Raw genomic sequence first — 22,747 nt, 5'->3', positions numbered from 1 at the left:
CATGGAAACTGTCCATGTTTCACAGGCATACCACAATGAGGTCAGCACAATAGCTCTGTAGACCTTCAGTTTGGTAGTCAGTCTAATATTTCTCTCCCAAACTTTTCTTCAGAGCCTCCTAAACACTGAGCTAGCTCTGGCTATGTGTGCATCAAGCTCATTGTCAATGTGTACATCCCTGGAAAGTACACCATCAAGGTAAGTAAACTTATCCACAGCATTCTAAACTTCTCCATTTGTTGTAACCAATGGTTTCACATATGGATGGTGTGTGGTAGTGGCTGATGGAGCACCTGTGTTTTCTTGGTGTTAATTATTAGGCCAAAAGTAGCACAGGCAGCAGAGAATTGATCCATACTTTGTTGCATCTCAGCTTCAGAGGCTACACTGAGTGCACAATCATCTGCAAACAGAAAATCATGCACCAACACTCCCTCCACTTTGGTCTTGGCTTGTAGCCTTTTCAAATTGAAGAACTTACCATCGGTACAGTAGTTGACCTTGACGCCATATTCATCCTCATTTAAAACATTTGACAACATGGCTGAAAACATCTTGCTAAATAGCATGGAAGCAAGCACACACCCCTGTTTCACTCCACTGGTGACTGGGAAGGCATGAGAGCATCGTTCACTATCCAGAACCCGGGCAAACATGCCATCGTGAAATTGATGTACAATACCGATGAACTTCTTTGGGCAACCAAATTTTGACAAATTTTCCATAAGCCCTCATGACTAACAGTGTCAAAGGCCTTGGTCAGATCTACAAACAATGTGCACACACCTCTGTTCTGCTCCTGGCATTTCTCCTGGAGTTGTTGGGTGCAAATACCATATCGAGTGTTCCTCGGGCCTTTCTGAAGCCACACTGGATCTCAGGTATATGACCATTTTCCAAGTGAAAGATCAGCCTATTGAATCAACCTATTGGCAAGAATCTTGCCAGCAATGACTGAGAGAAAGAACCCCTTGAGACTGTCGCAGGACAATCTATTCCTTTTACTTTTTAAGAGATGGCCAATAAAAGCATCCTTGAACTCCTGGAGGTTAACCTCCTCTTGCCACATAACCTGGAAAATTTCAGTCAGCTTTTGTATGAGCAATGGTCCCCCTACCTTGTAAATCTCAGCTGGAATAGAATCAGCACCAGGTGCTTTGCCACACAAAAGGAGCCTAATGGCCCTTAAAACCTCTTCTTCAGTTGGAAGTTTAGCTAAGGAGGGATTGACTGAAATCTGAGGTAAACGGTCAATGGCTTCAGCATTGATTGGCGATGGGCTGTTGAGAATACTATGGAAGTCCCCATGTTAAAAATGAAGCTACAATACAGCTGAGTTTGGCCATTCTTAACTGGTATTTCAAGGCATGAAGAGATGAAGTATTTCAGAGCTTAATCAAAGCTCAGCAGAAACTCTGTTATTCTATCAATTTTCAGTTGTGTCCAACTCTTTGCTCCCCCATTTGGGGTTTTCTTGGTAGATACTGGAGTGGTTTGCCATTTCTTTCTCTAGCTCATTTTACAGATGAGGAATCTGAGGCAAACAGTGTCAAGTAACGTGCCCAGCAAGTGTCTGAGGACAGATGTATCTTCCTAAATTCAGGTCTAGTGGTCTATGTACGAGTGATGCCACTTAGCTCTCCAGTCAGGGGAAATTAGGAATGATAAAAGTTAGCCAGTACATAGTTCTAATGGGAACTGAAGTCATTTAGGAATGTATCAGAGCATATTTTGTCCATCAATGGTGTTTATTCTCTAACATTGAGTCTACCCTTAATCTTTGTTTTTCCCTTTCTTGGTTTCTGTCTAAAGGATGATGGCAAGAATTAAAGCAATTCACGTTTCTGTAGTGTTTTAAAGTTTTTCAAAACACTAGACGTACCCTAATTAATTATTCTTAAGGAGTCCTTAACTGGTGTTTTATATCATATTCATTCATTATTTCTATCATGTGACCATCATAGAGGGGCAGAGACTATAACTGGAGGATCTGGGTTCAAATTCTGACTCTAATACTTAACTACCTGTGTGACCCTAAGCGTCATTTAATAGTGGTGGGCCTCAGGTATGGACTGGATGCCATCTGAAGTTCCTCCCAGCCCTAGAGCCAGGGTCCTCCAGGGGCCCATGAGGTATCGTCTTAGAGATGAAGGAAGAGCTAGGTCTCAGAAAGATTCGTTGACGAGGCTAGCCAATGTTTTATGGGTTGTGCCCGTATGAACTACGTTATTATGCATCGGCACACACTTCTTGAAGGTTTGCCACATATGGGACACTGCCTTAGGCACTGGGGAAGTGAAGAGGCCTGAGATGCCCCTGCTGCCTTTAGAGAATTCATTACGAAAGCATCCACCAGGTTCTTTGGTTGTATGATTCACACATGCTGGTTTAAATTAAGTCTCCTCCACTCCCACTTCCAACAAGTAACAGGTTACTAACAGGCTGTTTTAAAAACAGCTGATCACTGGCTAAAACTGGCTATCATTCCCCACCCCATCCCATCCCCGTCCCCCACTCTTCCTTTGAATGTGTGTATGTACATACAGTTTTGGGTAGGGACTGTTTCCTATTTTTTTCCTTGCTTCCTTTTATTTTCAAAGTAAAATACACTTTCTTTTTAGTCCTAAATGATTTCTACTCTTAGTTTTGGCTCATCTGACCAACGTGCATCAAGATGGATGCCCGTTTTAGTCCTAGAGCGTCACCGAATATCAGAAATGCAACAGCCCTCAGAGATCTTGTAGCCTGATCCCTTCATTTCACAGACGCAGAAATTGAGGACCTGCAGGGGGGAACATATTGCCCCAAATCATACAAATTCTTGGCATAATGGGGGGGCCTTGAACCCAGTTCTAGACCCCCCACAAACCTTGAGCGCTGCTCTCCCACTTAATCTCATTCTCAGCTCTCATCTCCACTTTCACAAAATGGCCTTGATTAGACTGTGCTGGAATATTATCCCCTGGATAAGGCAGAGGTACTCTCCATTATGAAAGGGGGTGAAAGGGCCAGGCAAGCCAATCACATGGAACAGGAATGTGTGGCCTAGAATTCTTAAGCTGTACTGCCACACATTGCCACAGCCCACGTATTATTACATCTGGTGATAAATGGCCCAGAGACAGGCTGTGGGCTGCCAGCCTCCTTATTAATACGTATTTGTTCATTCTTTGGGTGCGTGTCAATTAAGGGAGAAAGGATGGAATTTTAAAATGTATGATTTATAACATTAATTAGAAAAGATTCTACACTATTTGATTAGTTGCGTTGCTCATTTGAATATATTTATACCGATTAATCTCAGTATTGTGCCCACGAATATCTGGCTATTCCAGATATCTATTTATATATTAATGTATTCCCGGAATTGCTATATTAAATGATTGCCATATCATTAATAACAATGGTAAATATTATTAATTTTAATCATTGAGTAGCCTGTTAGATATCAAACCTTGATTATTCTGCACACTGTTGAAAAAGGCATAAAGTAGTTTGAAAGATTCTAAAAGGAATATATTACCTTCAAATTAAGTTGATTAATATTACATGTTTACTCACAATTTTTTCACAGATTAATAGAGAATTAATTTGAATCACTATTACTTATTTTGAGGTTTTGTCTGGTTAATTAACTTTCTTGCATTCTATTGATTTTTTTCTATACTATACATGCGGACATATTATTTCCAACTCTCACTATCCAAACCCACATCCTGGTTCGTTGTTTTCTTTATTTTTGTATGAAAGCCACCTGAGTATCTATAGTCATCATAATTCATCTGTAAATAGAGAAATAAGGAGAAAAATTTAAAGCAAGAGCGTTATGACTTTTATTAATTACAATGACATTGTCATTTCAGAGACAGAACATGAGACTGCTATGGGTTATCAGTGTTTCTGGAGTTTTTCATATTAATGTTTCGGCTTTGATATAAAACAGCTGCCTGTTTGATTGGTGAATGCATCCTGTGTCTTAGGAGTTTCAGCTGACAATTACTCTTATTTGTTGGGGTTAATTACTTTCATATTAAGGCAAAGGAGACTGTCAAAGGCACTTCTTTTGTGACCTTCATCTTAAATGTTGCCCACTTCCTAGAGAGGTATTAACTCCAATTTTTCAACATCCCACCCTGTAAAACCAGGGCTAGGCTGGGGCTTTTTTGAGGGGCATAAAACGGAGAGGGGCATAACCATTCTCCCACCTAAGCATGACTCCCCACGTTACAGAAAGAATCAGTGGGCCAATGTCATATTTTATCATTTTCATTTTCGAGACAAAACACAAGCTCTGTTTGGCTGGGTCTGCACTCTTCTGTACTTGGAAAACTATTGCTTTTTAAACCTAAATGTAGGACTTTATAGTCTCCATGTTCCATTTCATTTTGTTAATCGGGGCCCTGATTTTCCAGCTATCATGATAATTTTGCATCATGGCACTGTCATTTCTAGGAGGCCAGCAGTTACTGTCCTTTCTGTGTAGTCTACAGGTTATCATCCTTTATGTTCATTAAAAAAAAAAGAATTTTTGTTAATATCTTTTGTTTTTATGTCACCCAAGCTTTCCCCTACAGGAGGCTTTATTACCCCAAAACATACTCCTGTAATTACTTTGAGGCATATGGGGAGTTGCTCTTTGTCATTGACCTCTTTGGAATATATACCTAGCAGCAGACTTTCTGGGTCAAAGGGCTGGGACATTTTAGCCACTTCATTTCCATAATTCCAAACATGGCTTTCCACAGTGGTTATGCCAGCAGAACATTAGTGTGCCTTCTAACATTAACCGTTCTTTGATCCTCTTCGGCTCTTTGTGGCCCTGTGAGGTGAAATCTCAGGATTGTTTTGATTTACATTTCCTATTATTAGTGATAGGAGCATCGATTGCAATTCTGTCAACAACTGCTCTTTAAGAGGTAATTGACAAATGGATAACTATTCATTGGAAGACAAGCAGTGTGGGGTATGAGGGTCTAATGACTAAACCGTAACAAGAACAGATGGGATATTTATCCTGGAGAGAAGATAGGGTATGTGACTGCTGCTGCCACTTTAATAGCAGGATGTTTAATATTAAGACTTTGACTTGGGATCTTTTATGAGACTTCTAGGCATCCTGATTAGTAGAATACATATCCTTGTAGACAGGATCCATTTTTGTTTTATCTCTGTGTCTGTGGCAAAAAGCACTATGACTTGCATACAGTTGGCACTTCATAAATGCTTACTGAAAATTGTCAAATGGTTAACAGAGAAGGAAACAGAAGCCCAAAGAAATTAATTGACTTGTCCAGGGTCACACAACTAAGAAGTGTCTGAGACAGGATTTGACTTCAAGTCTAGCACTTTGTCCATTGCGCCATGTTGCATACAATGGGCAGTTAATAAATGCTTATTGTATACTGTTGAGTTCCATAACAATTTTGAGTAAGCAGCTATGAGTAGCAGCATTTCAGGTTTCTGTTATGAGGTTAGGAGTCAAGCCTGAATATCATGATGTTGTTGGAAGGATTTCTATTCACATACAGGTTGAACTCAGTGACCTCTAAGGTTTCTTCCAAATCCAAGATCCTGAAAGTCATGTTTAGGCCACATATTGGCATTCCAAGAAGAAGTAATTGATGCAGTTTTTTTGTTTAAGAGATAATTTGACTTCATGTGTAAGATAGAAATTAGAGGAAGCAAACAGATAATACAGAGGGTGGAGAAACTTAGCAGTCCAAATACTTCTCTGAGAGCAGCCTGGTAATTCAGTATAAGGAATAAGCCTTTTGTGGGTAGAAGGTGAATCTGCCTTTTTTCCTGCTTTGTCACATGCTCTCTATGTTCCAGACAAACTGGCCCACCTGCTGTAAGCCCCCAGACTTACACTTTTGTCTAGGATGTTTCCTCCAGTGGGTGAAATTGGCTCCCTCCTCTCCTCCATTTGGAGCAAGGTTCAGACCTCAGGCTGATTTAAGTTTTTAGGTGACACAGAGCTGGAAGGGATCAGCACTGGATCCAAATACTTCTTGACAGGCTGGAGCATCAAACAGGGATCCCTAAAGGAAAACAACAGAGATACAAACATAAAATTTTACACTTGGGTTTAAACAAGCCATTTCGCAGCTACAGGATAGGAAACAATGGTTAGAGAATGATATGTTCGCAAAATAAAGATCTGGGGGTTTTGGTGGACTCTGCTGAGGGATATGGCAGCCCCTCAAAGCTAATGGAATCTAGACAGGGCTGTGTTGGTGAATGGTTGATGACCAGCTGTACCCACCATACACTTCTGTTTAACCTGCTTTATCATCTTTTTCTCCCTCACTTTCCAAAGTCTAGAAAAGCAAGAAAACAATCACTCAAGCCCTGATTTGTCGTCTTTATACATTTCCAAGCTATACATGCTCATGCTGAAAATTTCCTAATTGTCTCTCTTGAGCCCTTCAAGCTGACTCCAGCTCACCCCTGATCTTCCTGTTGTTAACCCATTTGCGGTTTTCTTCACAAAGAGACTGGATTTCCTTCTCCAGCTGATTTGACAGATGAGGAAACTGAGGTCAAAAGGGTGAAATGATTTGCCCAGGGTCACACAGCTAGTGAGTGTCTTGAGGCTGGATTTCAGCTCAGGCAGAGGAGTCTTCCTGACTTCAGGCTCAGGACTCTAGCTGCTCATCCATGGATCTAGGGCTACATTTCAAGGCATAAGTTCCAGGAACAAGAAGGTGACAGTCCCTCTGTCCTCTGTCCTGGTCAGTTCTGAGCCTCTCAGGTTCAGTCGGTCATTGATAAACCATAGAGAAGCTGACCCTGGATCTGGGAAGACCCGGGTTCAAGTCTCACCACTGACGCATAAGGGTTTGAGGACTCCAGAGAAGTCAATCAACCTTTCGATGACCCAGGAAACTCTAAGACTCTAAATTGCTGAGAAGGTACCAACCCACATTAATAGCATCATCCCTATTGATAAACCAGAGGGAGGCAATCAAGGCAGTGAGAAGAGACTTGAGTCCATGCCAGATAAGGATTGACTGAGAGAACTGGGGCTATTTAACCTGGAAAAGAGAGAACTCTTAATTGGGGGGGACATGACAAGTGTTTTCGGGTATCTGTTGGGCTGTCCTGTGACAGAGGGATTAGACGTGCTCTGCTTGGCCCCAGAGGCCAGAAGGAGCAGTAATTGATGGACACTACAAAGAAATGGAAAACAGAATAGAAATTCTGCCTAATCTGTATTGTGGTCTTTGCCCATTTTAGTTTGCTTTGCAGACAAAGTCCTACAGTAGGGTAGATTTGCAAATTTAGTATTTAACAAGGTAAATTCTATACATGAACCCACAGAGAATTTAAAATGTCCACTTGAAAAAAAAGTGTTCTGAAACATGGTTTTTGAGAGGAGGGGAGGGGCAGAGAAGGGTACCAGGTGCAGTGAAAGTTTTGTTAGTTTTATTGCATGGCAGATTGAGAAATCAATACAAGAAAAATCATTTGGAATATAGTTAAAAGGCTCAGAGAATCTCAGAGTTGGAAGACACTCCCAGAGCCATCTGGTCCAACCTGTGACTGAGCAAGCCTACCCAAGAGATGATTAGCCAGAGGACGTACTCTAATGAAGAAGGAGCCTAGAGATGCCAGGATCCAAGACAGATCATTCTACTCTGGAACAGCTTTCATAGGAAGTTTTTTTCTGGCATCCAGCCTAAATCTGCCTCTGCAACTTATGTCCATAGCTCCTGGTCCTGCGCTCTGGGCAGAAATGTTTTTAGCACATCAATTGGTGAGATATTTGGAAGATTATTTAGACCCTTTGGTGGGTCTGCAGTCCCATTGATGGGGATGCACAACTCACCACCTATCCATGTGCTCCCTTCTTGGGTCTTGGCCTTACTTTCCTATAAATCCTCCACAGGGCTCCCCACAATGTATCCAGGCCTTTCTCTAGTTCCCTTACCTTGTGTAGGTACCAGGAGAACATGCTTTCTGTCAATCAGTTATCCCTTGCTCTAAGCCCATGGCCAACCTGTCTTCTTTCACGGTTATACATCTCTCAGATGATGGGCAGCTAGGTGGTGCAGTGGATGGAGCACCAGTGCAGGAGTCAGGAGGACCTGAGTTCGAGTCTCACCTCAGACACTTGACACTCACTAGCTGTGTGACCTTGGGCAAGTCACTTAAGCCCAATTGCCTTATCCTGGGTCATCTCCAGTCATCCTGTTGAATATCTGGTCACTGGATTCAGATAGCTCTTGAGGAGAAGTGAGGCTGGTGACCTACACAGCCCTCCCTCACTGAAGACCAAGTCAAGTGCAAGTCATGTCATTATTTCTCTGATGGCATGGTCTTCTTTGGCAATGAAGGACAAACATCTCTCAGATGACACACTTGTACTGCTTTTCTTGTACAGTTCTTGGTTGTGATAGCCTTCTCTGGCCGGCCTTGTGCCTTTCTCTCCACCACCTTTTGCATCATCCTTAACTTTAAATTCTTGTCAAAGACCCTACCATCAAGGGGAATTCTTCCAAAGGACAGAGTCCATGCAGAAATGAGATTTCCTACAAAGGGTGAAGAACGCCAGGTCCTCCCCTTTGTGGATGACGCTGATTGTGTCAAACTCTAGAATGTTGCAGAGATGCCCAAATGAGATCCATCATTATCACTCTAGAGGCTTCACTACCCACAATGGAAAAACCAAATGAATTCTGAATGCCTATTGTCCAGGTATTGGGATAGAAACTCTACAGAGTGGGTCCATCGATACCTAGGTCTTGAAAAGACACTGCACTGGCTCAGGGTTGGCTGGGCAATTCCTTGGTGCTTTGATGACCCCACACTTTTCTCTGAAACAAAGACTCACCTTTTCAAAGCTCATATTCTTCAAGTGATGGTGAAGGTCAAAAGTTATGGCTTCAGAATCGTCATTTCTGAAGAACTGGAATAACCCAAAAGGCAGAGTTTAAAATTAAAAGACTGAAAATCAAGCATCTCAGAATGGTCTCTGCCTCCATTCTTGGAACTCAGCAGAAGACATGGTTGCATAATAACCCATGATAATTGTCACTTCAAGAAAAAGATTAAAATTAAATTTAAATTTCAAACTTTTTGGTTGAATTCTTTCTTCTAGTAAAATGCTACTGAATGTTCTGTATTTGAAAAGTTTCATGGAAATAATTTCCTGCTTTTTTCCGATTGGTTTTTCTCCTTTATTTTTGAGTACTATTTCTGAAAGCCAAGCTCATTATGGGAGACATAGTTACAGCGTGCAGAGGATAGACACATCGCTCCATTTGTTCAAACTGTGTTTTTTAATTGGGCTTTTTATTTATAAATGAATAGTGTAACAGAGTAATTATTTAGCCTTAATCCTAAGACTCAGTACTGTAGGTGCAGAGTTTTTGTCTCTTTTATGATACTCTGCATAAATGCAATGACTTTGCAATAAAAGAATTCTTTTGTACTCAACAGTATACCATTTGTACCATGTTTTGATTACGTTTTATATGCCGTACCATTTTCCACATGCTTATTGGCGCCTTTGAGATTCAAAAGGGAAACCCTATTTAACTAAACAAAATTGATTGCATTCTGATAAAATATAATTTCTTAGCCTTAGTAAAAGGGTTTCAAACAATACTTAAGGAAATTTGGTTTTTTCCAGAAAACCTTTTATTCTAAAACAATGGTCCGTAATCTTTGAATGTTTCCTACTCACCCATTCAACTTTTCACTGAAAAGTATTTGCAGTGTATTTTTAAGTTGCTCCTATGCTCTACAGACCACCCACTCAGCTATTGAGAGTTCTTAAGAAGAAAAAGAAAAAAACACATTCTTCTTAAAGTTTCCTGTTCTGGGACCCAAATTTGAAATCAACATGTTGTTTCATTTGCAGGGACAGTGGCGAAATGGTGTATTTAATGGCCAAGGCCTTATGATTCATTGCTCTGGCACCATCTATGATGGCCTGTGGATCAATGGCTATCCAGCAAGTATGTCGTTTATTTGGTTTGTCATTTATTTAATAGATTTGGTGAATTGCTTTGGTGGTCCCTCCCTCAATTAATATGGCTTATTGGTTGGGTTCACATTTCTGGGTGACCCTGTTCTAAATTAACCTGATGGGCGTAGTAGGGCTGAAGCCCATGCCAGTAGTTGTTAGATTAAGTGGGCATTCAGGGGAGTGGGGGAGAAGAGACTATTCCTAGAATTAAATTAGATGGAGAGGATTAATGGAATGGAAAAAGTGATTCGTAATTCTTTTTTAGAAGAGCAGTTTGCTAATTTCACTTTAAAATGGGAGCTTGGTACGGCCCAGGTTCAAAGTTCTGTCCAAATGAGATGTGACCTGCCTATCTGTAGTCTGGCCAGCACATGAAGGAGAGAGTAATGCTGGAAGTAAACAGCTTGGATCACAGTTGGGTAGTGAGGCTCTGCAGACCAGGATGCAAACTAGTCCGACTTGTCCTGTAGCATTTTCGTTATGAATTAGCTTCCTCTCCATGTTCTTGAATGCCCTCCTGCTTTTCACTCAACTATTTTATTAGAGCAAAATGTTTAAGACCAGTGAGAGAGAAGAAAAAAACTGCAACATGAAATATAGTTAAATACTAATAGCATAATGAGTTTTGTTGTAGTCAAAGCCCCTGGCCATTTTCAGTGCAGCCTGCAAGGAAGCAGGAGGGGAGGACTCCCGGGGGGGTGGACCACAAGTCAGGGAGAGGGGAGAGGGGAGAGGGGAACACCACCTGGATCAAACTCTCAGGCCTTGCTCTCCCTGCTGCTAAATACAACAACCCAAGAGCAGGCCCCAGAACACTCCTCAGCACTGTGCAATTGTGTTCAGTGGTTCTTTGGCATCCAGCACCACAGATAGAACACTGGGAAGAAAGGTCAGGTGTTCTATAGGATGCAAGGGAAAAAAATCTGCTGCTAGTAATAGATTAAGGCAATGTTTCCATTTCTATTGTATCAACTCAACCCAAATGGGAAGAGTGGGTATCTTTCCAATTAATTTCTTTAAAAAAGTGTTTCATAACTATATGTACATACATCTTGAGTATGTTAAGGCAGGTTAACCTCCTATTTTGCATTTTTTACTTTTGTGTTTGCTTTTTAAAAAATTCAATCCAAAGGTTTTTAGTCAACAAAAGTCTGCTTTCTTTCTCTCTCTCCCACCTCCTCTCCCCTCCACTGAGAAACAAAGAACATCTCTATTACAAACATAGTCAAGACAAATTATCTCATTGTCCATGTCTGAAAGAAAATATATGTCTTAATCAGCTTTGAGAGTTCATCAGTTCTCAATTAGAAGGTATACCCTATGATATTAACTAGAGGATGTACTATGGAAAAGGGAAGCTAGCTGGTACAGTGGACAGAGTACCAGATCTGGAGTCAAGAGGACCTGAGTTCAAATCCAGCCTCAGACATGTTCTAGCTGCGTAATCCTGAGCAAGTCTCTTAACCCTGTTTGCCTCAGTTTCCTCATCTGCAAAATAAGATGGAGGAGGAAATGGCAAACTGCTGTAGTATCTTTGCCAAGAAAACCCCAAATGGGATCATGAAGTGAGACACAGCTGAAATGGCTAAACATCAAAGTACTATTAAAAAAAATGAGTTTCAGAGTTAGGAGACCTAATCTTTCTATAAATAACATATGAAGAACCCTTTTTATACTTGAAGGTAAGACCAGTATTAATTGTCTGATTTATTGCCCTAGAAATCACAGAATCAAATCATCAAGTGTCAAAGTTGGAAGGGATGAAGGAAAAAAGGAAGGATGAAAAGAAGGGAGAGAAGGAAGGAAGAAAGGGAGGGAGAGAGGGAGGGAGGATGGAAGGAAGGAGGAAGGGAGAAGGATTTACTAAATGCTTACTATGTTCCAGACACTAAGTACAGAATTTACAAATACAAGCAAAAAGAAAGACAGTGCCTGTCCTCAAGGACCTTACATTCGAAAGAGGGAAGATATCACACAGAAAGGGAACCGAAAGGGGAACAGGGCTACCAAAGGAATGAAGGCTGGTTCTGTTCTCTCCACAAAATGCCCCAGGAGGAAAGTCACCAATGGCAGGTAGCAGTAGACCTCACAGAGGGCTATTCCATGATGAGAAGGCTGCAAGGATAGTTGGATGTTCCTTAGGCCTCAGGCACTGAGGGAAGTCCTACCATGAGACTGCAGCAGACCCATGGTTTTGAAATCCTGAAGTCAGGAGCAGGGCTGGGAGAAGAACAGGGAGGCCCATACTCGAAACGGTATCGCTTTTTACAACATATTCAACAAATTTCATCCAGCCTTTGCCTGCAGAGGTCCAGCAGGGGAAGCCCACAGTTTCCTGAGGCCATTTATTCTACTAACACACTACTGATGGTTAGTGGCACATCCAGGACAAGCATGGTCCACCTGGCATTACTAATTGGTTCTCTCTGTTAGGTGAAAGAATGTTACCGCATCAGTCTGTTCCATAGTTGGATCATCTGACTTCTGGTCCTGTGCCGGTAGCCAGCTTATGTTAAACAATTGTTTACATTTTAGAACGGTTTGGTTTTAATATAGTAATGGCACCATTATGAAATGTAATGGTTTGGGATAATGTTAGGTGGAATATTCCTATATTTATATTAATAGTTTTTGATAGTTATGTAACACTTCAAGGTTTACAAAACACTTTACACTATTATCTCATTTGATCTCCTAGAACAGCTCTATGGTATAGGTCAGTGTAAATTCATCAGTGACCCCAGATGAGACTTTTAATTTCTCCATCTATAAATTAAGGTGTGGGATAGGATGACCTCCAGTATCAATTCCAACTCTAAAAATATGGTGGTGGTGGTTGTTTTTTTGTAAATAGTATTTTATTTTTTCCAATTACATGTAAAGATAGTTTTCAACATTCATTTTTAATAAGATTTTGAGCTCCAAATTTTTCTCCCTCTCCCCTCTCCTATGTCCAGTCATAACAGTATGTTCTTGTGATCCATGACTTAGTAGCCTTGTCTTAGAGAGCTATCAGAGATTCTGAGGACCCAAGTAGTTTTATAGTTATTAAATATCAGAGGCAGAATTTGGAACCAGAGCTTTCTGACTTCACACCCATACTCCATCCACTATGCCAGTGGAGTTGGTACTATAGTTATCATCCCCATTTTGCAGATGAGGAAATAAGAAATCCTGAATAGATTCAGTTTCTTTTATTGAAGAAAAAAGGAGGACAGCCAGATATACAGTGAATAGAGCACTGGTTGTGGAATCAGGAGGACCTGAGTTCAAATCTGACCTCAGACATTTGCTAGCTGTGTGACTCTGGGTAAGTCACTTATCCCTGATTGCCTCTGAAGAAAAAGAAAGAAAAAGCCCTCTCATCCTTTAATTCAGAAGGCATTTGTTTAGATGACAAGGTTCAAAAGTACCACAGAAAGAAAACAGATGCTAGAAACAAAACAAAGGAAATACCACAGTTCTCTGGTCTGCTGAGAATACCTGCTTATTCTTGCCTTTGGGCAGCTGGTGGGATCGCAGGAGACAGCCCTTGTGGCAAAGAGAGCTTCGTAATCATTGTGAGTGGTCATAAATCTCAGCTCAGTATTACAAATGATTTTACTCATGTAGATGGAACAGTCAAAAGAGCTTTGAGCAGCTCTCTGTCTTGAGAAACAGCCTAAAGTTGCTGACTCAGATGGAGAAGATGCTATGTCTGAATCTGGTCCAAGTCTGTGAGACATACTAGACTATTCCACTCAAATGGTAAATCTAAATACCTTTCACGCTGTTCACCTTCAGCATTTTCAACATGTATTAAATCAGCAAATCTTTGCAATCTATATTTAATATCAATTCTCTTGTGTAGTTGAAATGCTATAAATAATTTTGCTGAACCCAATAAAACAACATTACAAAGTCATGGCTTTAATTTTAGAGGTATTTGTTAAGTTGCTCTAATATGCTTAGTATTAAATATTTTTTTAAAAAAATCTTTTCTAGCTGAACTAGCTTTTGTCTCGCTAGGGAGTGATGCCTTATTTTTCAATTCTTAAAAGACACTCAAAAACTTTGTGCATTTTTCAGGAATTCCTCTGAGAAAGTATTTGGTATTTTCTTCAATAAGTTAGGTTAGAGTTGTTATGCCTGTTTCACATGTGTAGAAATTTTGGTATTATTAAAAGGGTGAAAAAATCACTAATAGAACTCATACATTGCTGATGGAATTGCAAACCAGTGAACTCTTTTGAAGAAAAATCTGGCAGCATGATACACTCCAAGAGTAATAACGCTGATTGTATCTTTGACCTAATGTTCTCATTTGGGGAATACACCATAAAAACATTATTTAAAAAAAAGAGGGGAGGCTAAACGTTGAAAGAAATCTGGAGAAATCAAAGAAAGCAAACCCAAAATATCAGGGACATGGTTAACATGTATGCAAATATAGGAATAAACAAATGACTGAAGAGAAATGTAAGGGGACACCAAGAGAGAGAGTTACTAAATATTTGCCATAGATATCTGGGTATCAGAGAGAATTTTTTGAAAAGTTTAATATAAGTAATGAGTTTTGTTACTATTTTTTATTTAGTTACTTCTTTTGGAAAAAAAAAAAAAAAGGAGAGAGCATTAATACACCCAAGAGCTGGCCCAACTCTTGTTTCTCCCTCATCTAATAATGCTGTGGAATCACATTTCCTCTCTGGGAGCCATCCATTAGATGGACAAGAAATTCTAATGTGAGACAGTGGAGCTTGTTACTATGACCCCAGTGCACATTTATCCTTCTCTGTTTTAGCTCAAGCTTCAAAGATTGTGATTTTGGGTCCGAAGGTGATTAAGGTGGTGCAGGGTTCTCCAATCACCATGAGGGTTCAGCTCCAGACCGACGAAGGGGAGATTGTCGAAAGTAAGAGCGCCTTTAATGATTATGGATGTCCGTGTTCTTAAAGGGTTGTTTTTATACAAGGCAAGTACCAGCAATGTGAAAGAGGCATTGTATTTTACCTTCCTTCCCCCCCAGCACACTGTGATCTTGGTTCAGAGTCTGTCCCACCCTCAGTGACCTTTGTCTTTCATCCTAAAGAAGCGACCTTGTTTGTGGTGGTTCAGGTGGGGGGGGGGGAGGCGAGGGGGTAGCCTTCAGAATCTGAGGAGCTGGAGGTCAGATCCTGGCTTGGCTACCTGGGTGATCTTCAAAGAGCCACTTCCCCTCACTGGGCCTTAGTTTCCACTTCTGTTAAAGAGGGAGTTGGACTAAGCGACCTCTGAGGTCCTTTCCAGCTATAGATCCCCTAAGCAATTCTTTAGATTCCTTTGATAACTGTGCCAAAAGAGCAGGTTAAGCTTGAACCCTGGTGTTGCTGAAGATATCTGTTTTTAATTAAACAAACAAACAAATAGGTGAATGAATAAAAATATATACATATTATATGTGTATATATATGTACATACATACACACATACACATGTATATAGGCATGGGTGTAACTTGGCTTCAGGAGAAGGATTCATTGGCTTTAATTTATGTCTACTTACCACAAATATCCTAGAACGCAAAACAGAGAAGAGAAAGTATTCTAATAGGTACATTTGTGTGCAAAAGACATGGCCGAATAAGAGTGGCTGCCAACGGTTCAGGCTGCTGTGGCGGGGTTTCTAATTGCTCTCATTGGAGGTATTCGAGCAAACACCAGACATCCATCTGTCAGGGGTGGTTTACAAATAATTAAATCAATCCAGCCATGACGCAGAGGGATGGACTAGATGACTTCCTATAGGTTCCTTCCCACCCAAATGAGTCAATAATAATTGGAGAGAATTACTGACAGCAAATAGAAAACAGAAACCCTAGTTTCAAGGCAGCCAGGAGTGGGAGTTCTGAGTGTGTGGCTACACCCTTTAAATGTGGTACAGAAAACAGTGTTACCATTTTGACAGAGCCTGACCCTATGCTGCTGGGACAGCCACCTCTTCTACTGACATCACTGAAGGGTGAGTGTGTATGGGGGCCTGATTGTTAATAAACTCTTCACAGGAGTATGTTGGCAGAATACAGCAAAGTATACCCCCCTTGCACGTCTAAATCCTACGAGAGTCCCTGAAAGAATTGTTCAGTGATTATTAATATTCAGCAAGATATGAAATGTGGGAACACGTGCCTGCCAAAGCACAAATATGTTTGCTGCTGTTGGAAAGGTGGTCCAGCAAAGAGGACAAATGAAAGAAACTTGCCCTTTAGCTGATGAATGCCTTCAGATTCTCCTGTCCCTAGAAAACATCATAGCAATCACATCATTGTGCTTTAAATAAAATATCTAACACCCTCAAAAGGGGTCAGCCTAACTATCCACACTGGAAAAACCAAGTGAATGAAGATTCTCCATTATGCAAGCTATGTTATGCAGTTGGATGAACAACCCAGAGAGCTGGTCCACCAGGGCATAGATATCTTGGGAAGACGCTGAAGACAGAGAGCTCTGTCTTAGAACTAAACTAAGAAATTGGGATAACCTTTAGGAATTCATGTGTCCAGTTTAATGATTCCCACACTTTACCCTGAAACAAAGGCCTTCCCTTCCAGTGCAGCCATATAGCTGAGTCTTGGAATGCTACAGTCTCCAAAGAATTGAAGTTAAGATTCACTAATAGGGCAATGGAGAAGGCAGTTCATGTGGGCACTAGCAGGCTTGAACATAGAACAAATGAGGAACTGCCCAGGAGAAATGGTCCAAAGGGGGTCATCAGAAAAATGTATGATGAGAAAAAGCAATAGGCTGGTCCCATTGGGCTAGTGATAATGGACGGAGTGTCTGTGTGCCCTATTGGTATCCATGCACTATCAAGAAAGCGAAAAGATTGTCACAACAAAATGTCATTTTTCCTGCCTAGAGGAGGACAAAAGCAAGAGTCATGTAGGATGGATAAGTATGGATGGGTTGGAATTTGTATCAGTGGAGATAGTACCTATCTTGATGAGCTCATAGGTCCATTGAAGCGTGAATGTGTGTGTGTGTGTGTGTGTGTGTGTGTGTGAGTGATTCAGTACTTAAAGTATCTGTGATCTCATTGATGTAGGTTCTCCTTCTGATGTTGATCCCAAGCCCTCAATGACATTCCACATGAGCTTCCCTGAACAGAAAATAAAAACCAAAATCATTCCCTAGGATCACAGTTCTAGAGCTAGAAGAGGCCTCAGAAACCAGCAAGCCCACTCCCTCTCATTTTATAGAGGAAACAAGTCTGTAGAGATGAAGTGGCCTGCCCAGGGTCACATCAAGATCAGAGCTGGCATTCAAATTCAGACTCTCCAACCCCTAGCTCAGAGCCCTTCCCACTAAACCATTCTGTCCGGTGGCTCACTTTCTTGAGTCATAGTTGGGATGATGCTCAGATGACAGACACTCAGAGGCCATCCCTGGCCTATGCTCATGGCCTTTCCAGGTCCAACTTTGTAGGAACTGCCAGGGCTTGGCTTCCCAAATTCAGGGTCACGTCCTGTTACTAGGAGGCTTGACACAAGGGCTTGAAAGGATGATTTATGGCTGCTAGACAAACCAGGCAGGGGACAGTTTGGGTTTCTCCCAGGATATTTAAAGTCTTTCTTTCAAAGTTAAAGACATTTCAAATGGCAACTAAGGCTCATCTAGATGGCAACAAATCTTGCTTACAAGTGCCTATTAACATAATTAAGAGAATAAAGTCCTTTGTTGACACTGTTTAATAACTCTTATTTACTTTTACTTCCCTGTACAACCTTTAGCCCAGCAGGAGGCTTTTAAAATGAAAACATTTCATTATCTTCTCTATCTCAGGGAAGGTATGAACCACCAACACAGCACTATGAGCAGGGAGACCGAGTCAGTTCTCCCTGATTTCTTACTTTAGACTAGGGGATGAACCATGACTTTTCTAACATGCAACAGGAGCAGGAATGATTTCTGAGCAAGGGGACAGGGAAAGGATACATGGGCCCTTTGGTCAAGTCTTTTCATGAGAGGTTACAGGATCCTGTCCTCCTGACCCGTGACATATCACAGCCTGCGTTGAGAGCTTCCCTGGTACCTCCTGAGCGACTAGCATGTCTGGTGGATGGGCTGCCAAACTCTTTTCAGGGCTGCTTATCTACCCTAACACTCAGCTCTCGTCTGCAGCTCCAAGGAGCTGTAGCATGCACAGCAACTATACCCCAGTAAACTGCCTCAGCTGATGGGCTAAACCAAGCCAAGGTTAACCAATGGGCCATAAACTTGTTGATGAGTTAAGGGGTTGTAGACCTCAAACATGTGAAAGCTTCCCTGATGGATGTGCGGCTGAGTACAATTTGTTCCAACAGCCATGAAGGGGGCTGAAGCAGGTGCTCCGGAGTGTTTAGAGCTTGGTCACACATCCAAGATGCCAAGGTCATCCACTACATCCTAGGTCATCACCAGGGGTCTTCAATTTTGTCCTGCCTGCGGATGTTGACAACTCAGGAAGAAAGAGTGAAACAGGTGACTCTGCTTCATTTAAATCCAATTTACAGCAAATCAAGACGTCACCCTGTGATGTCATTGGTCCTTTTTGAAAATGAAGGACAAATGACAATTGCCTCCAGAACCATTTCCTTTCTCTTGCATACTCAGAACTTCCCATCTGAGTACAGAGAAGCAGTTTTGCTATTTTGGGTGATGTGCTCTGGGGTGCTAATAAAGCAGAAATGTCTGAATTCAAAGAGAAGCGTGAAAACTCATTCCAAAGCTAAATATTTATTTTTTCATTCAGGAAATATTTTAAGTAGCTATTGTATGGCAGCTTCACCTAAAGTAAGGCACCAGAGAGAGCTGACCTGAGTCCTGAAAATTCGAGTTCATGCTCCACCTCAGGAACGTATCAGCAGTACAATCTGGACAAGTTGCTTGGTCAATTAGTAAGCATTCCTTAATGACCTACCATATGTAGGCCCTAAGCGAAACACCGAAGACACTAGCACAAAGCATGAAACAATTGCTCCTTGCAAAGAGCTTGCATTCTTATCTGGAGGGCAATGACTGCGATATCTGTGCGTGTATATATATGTATGCATGTATGATTTTCAACATGCTTTGCAGTGACAGAACTTGATGGCGTTTCATGTACCACATATCTCACTATACTGCAACACTATATTTTTATTATCAGAGCATACCTATCATGTCAAAACAAGAAAAGAAGAGGGGAAAAGAAGTTTTGTTATGATTTTTAGCTCAAAGCTGAGATTGAAAATTTTGGATGGGATGATGGAACTACCCTCAACACTACTACTGAACAGGGAATGGCTTTGGAAATTAGCTTTTGCTATAGACTTGATAATGTTTCTTAATGAATTCAGCCTAAAATTACAAGACAAAACAGTGTTTATATGCAAAACTATCAGGAAAGTCAATTCAGCAATAATTAGCATTGTTTGAATCACAAGTAATGTCAAGCTGCTGGCACAGTGGATAGAGTGCCAGGCCTGGAGTCAGGAACACCCATCTTCCTGAGTTCATACCCAGCCTCAGATATTTACTAGCTGTGTGACCCTGGGCAAGTCACTTCACCTTGTTTGTCTCAGTTTCCTCATCTGTAAAATGAGCTGAAGAAGGAAATGTCAAATCTCTTAGTATCTCTGCCAAGAAAACTCCAAATATGGTCATGAAGAGCTGGATATGACTGAAACAACTGAACATGCTGTTAGAAGTTCAAACACGAAATGAGATCTTTATTCCCATACAAATTTGCAGTGAATGTGTTTTCTGAGCTCAAACTACAGTTCTGTCAAGTGTTTTTTGGACCACAAAATAAGTGCAAAAGAAATATCCATATTTCAAAATCCATTTAACTGTACAATTGAGGAGTTTCTACCTGTCTTTCAATTAGAAGTGATTAATTTGTGATGCTAAAAGGCAGATATCCTGAGAAGATTCTAATAGAATTCTATAAATGCTTTCCAAGTGATGAATATGCTCATTAAAATAATATGCTCATGGATTCATGTCAGTATTTGGCAGCACCTATCTATGTGAAAAGACATTTTCAAAGGGGAAATCTTGAAAAATTTTTTACAAAAGTATAAAATCTCACTACAGAGAAACATTTATTTGCAATCAGATTTGAGGATAAGATATACATAACTTTGAACCATAATTAAGTCAAACATTATATCCTCCAAAAGAATTACATTCTTCTCATTAGTAGACTGGTATTATAAAAATTGTATTCAAATACTGTTATTATATTTTAATTTTTATCAATAAAAATGTGGAGATTTGCCTTCTCTCTTGTTATATGAGCACCTATATACTATATCCTCAATTCTGTCTCTTGGTCCACAAAGATTAAAATATTTACTATTTGGCCCTTTATAGAAAAAGCTTGCTGAGCCCATAGGATTGGACAGCCAAGATTACTGGTCAGAGAGCAGTTTTAGTTTACCTATGAGGTCAGATGGCATATTGCAAAGCATTGAGGATAGGATGGCAGGAAGTGGAAGCAATGAGTAAAGATGGCTTTTTCAGGTGTTTGAGTAAGGAAAGAATCACAGAATTTGGGAGTTGGAAGGTACTTCCATGGCCAGGCAGTCCAAACACCAAAGGAGTCCCCACTATGACATCCTGACAAGGGGTCAATCATTCAGAATCCACCTGAAGACCTTCAGGATGGGGGATTAGGAGGAGAAATATGGGACATAGCTTCAGGGTATGGTAAGTTCTACAGGTGGCTAGGTGGTGTAGTAGATAGAGCACTGGACTTGGAATCGGGAAGACTCATCTTCATGAGTTCAGATCTGACTTTGATACTTAGTTGTGTAACCCTAGGCAAGTCACTTAATCCTGCTTACCTCAGTTTCCTCATCTGTAAAATGAGCTAGAAAAGGAAATGGCAAGCCTGTCCAAAATCTTTACCAAGAAAACCCCAAATGGGGTCATGGATAATCAGATATGACTGAACAACAATAACAAAAAGATAAGTCTATTATTGAAGGTTTATAAGGATGGAAATTGGGGGAAGAGATGATCATTTCTGAAGGCAGGAGAGGAGGAATCAGTAGGTGGAAAGGTGGAAGCCACAGCTGGCAAGTGTCTGAGATGGAATTCTAATGAGCCTTCCTGACTCCCAGACCATCATTCTTACCCTCTCATGATGTCTGTTGTGTCTTATTTTTGCATTCACACCCTTGTATATTGCTTCATTGTTCAAGCTGTTTTTTTGATCATGGGGGCATGAATGCATGCATTGTGGTTCTTGTTTGTGTTTTAATAAATGTCCCTCTTAAGTACTGATTGAATATTGAATTGAAAATGTTTGTCAACTCATGAGCATTTGTTCTGTGTTTATTTTGCCTTCACCGAGAACCAAGCACATGGGCTTCCTCACTGAAGGCAAGACAAAATTAATCACTGGCTAGTCACCATGACCAAGTCAAGAAGAGTTCAAACATAAGCCATTTATATTGGGATAGTGTGATCATTCTCTAGGATCTCCCTTATAACAACCCCAGGTCTCAGGGGAACTTGAGAATTCTGGGATGGGAGTCAGGGGAAATGATGAAGAAAAACCCTTTCTCAAGAGTATGATGCAGAGACAAAAAAAGAGTGTCACTTGACAAGGCAAAGTGGGGCAGCCTAGGGAGACAGGGTCCAAAGAAAACCTTTCTGTGAGAATTAGGTTTTGGGGGATTATGCTGTTTGTGAGTAGGATGACCAAGAGAAAAATAGGGTGTAGTAGGGGAAGGAATCCAACAAAATGGTCAAATATTGGCCAGTTGGCAACCCCCTTTGTGAGTAATTGAGAGGGAAGGAAAGGGCGTTTTAGCAAAGGCGTAATGAACAAACAATGAATGAAATGTGATGACATTAAGGAAGAGTATTTTCAGGCATTCATAAGTTTAGGCAATTCATTTCTTTTAGATGATCTTACTATAAAGAATCCTCTCCCTCCTGAAATTTTCCTGGAGCACTTCGAGGGGACCTCATCATTGCCTCTTATCATCTGTCTTGTGATTATGCCCAGCTAGGTCTATGTCCTAGTCTATGTTCTCCCTAGTTGATTCCAAACCTCACTGAAGGCAGAAACTCTACCTTAACAAATGTTTACAGGATAGAAAAGAACACAAAATTGATCTGAGTGTAAACTCAAGTGTACACTTGGATCTGTCATACCCTGTAGTGTAGTGGCCTTCAAGGAACATCTTCATGATGAGAAAATTTGCAAGATAAAACAATTCCCTGTTAACGCTTATGGAACCATGAGTTTGATGATTTAAATCTTAACTGTTGCTTTCTTTGCTTTCTTTGTCTTTGGGAAAGATGAGAGTGGCCGAGTCTTGAAGGTCTGGGCTGGAGTCCGATACGTGCAGCTTCCGGCTTTCTCAAATTTCGCTTTTTTCAAGGTGACTGGAGATGCTGAGGTGAAACCGATCCAAACTCCCTTGTAAGTTCTGGATAGAATTGCCATCCCCTTCTGCCTGTCCCCTACTGGAGTAAAGAGTAGGTACGTGTAAGGTGTTCTGTTCTGTTCACCAGTTTAGGACTTCAGGGCTTTTCTAAGCTCTCTTTCCCCATCAGAGTTTCATCTGATTAGAAAGGGAGTTCACAGACTTCTCAAATTCCTGCTCCTGAATTTATGCAGGAATCCAGTCTTTTTTTAGGCGTCTTTTGTCAGAAGCATGCAAAGTCCTCTCAGGAATGTCAAATTACCACTGCCATGTTGAATTCACTTATAGAGACTTAGAAAGTAGAAAAAAGAAAGTTAGAAACCCGCAGTATTTGAAAACTACCAACAATA

The 22,747-nt window shown here is 40.8% G+C and overlaps 1 protein-coding gene across 5 annotated transcripts in view; it reads left to right on the top strand.

Moving 5' to 3' along the window:
• Positions 1-22,747, top strand: part of MORN1 (MORN repeat containing 1) — a 217,263-nt gene that overhangs the window by 25,035 nt on the left and 169,481 nt on the right. For all 5 annotated transcript variants that reach the window (XM_072608582.1, XM_072608581.1, XM_072608580.1 and 2 more), the window contains exons 7-9: positions 9,869-9,965; positions 14,760-14,870; positions 22,270-22,393. In XM_072608582.1, the coding sequence (XP_072464683.1) occupies positions 9,869-9,965; positions 14,760-14,870; positions 22,270-22,393 (332 nt within the window). The remainder of the gene's footprint in view (positions 1-9,868; positions 9,966-14,759; positions 14,871-22,269; positions 22,394-22,747) is intronic.

The sequence above is a fragment of the Notamacropus eugenii genome, chromosome 5, assembly GCF_028372415.1.
Source record: "Notamacropus eugenii isolate mMacEug1 chromosome 5, mMacEug1.pri_v2, whole genome shotgun sequence".
NCBI lineage: Eukaryota > Metazoa > Chordata > Mammalia > Diprotodontia > Macropodidae > Notamacropus > Notamacropus eugenii.
This window is presented reverse-complemented; position numbering and strand designations above follow the sequence as displayed.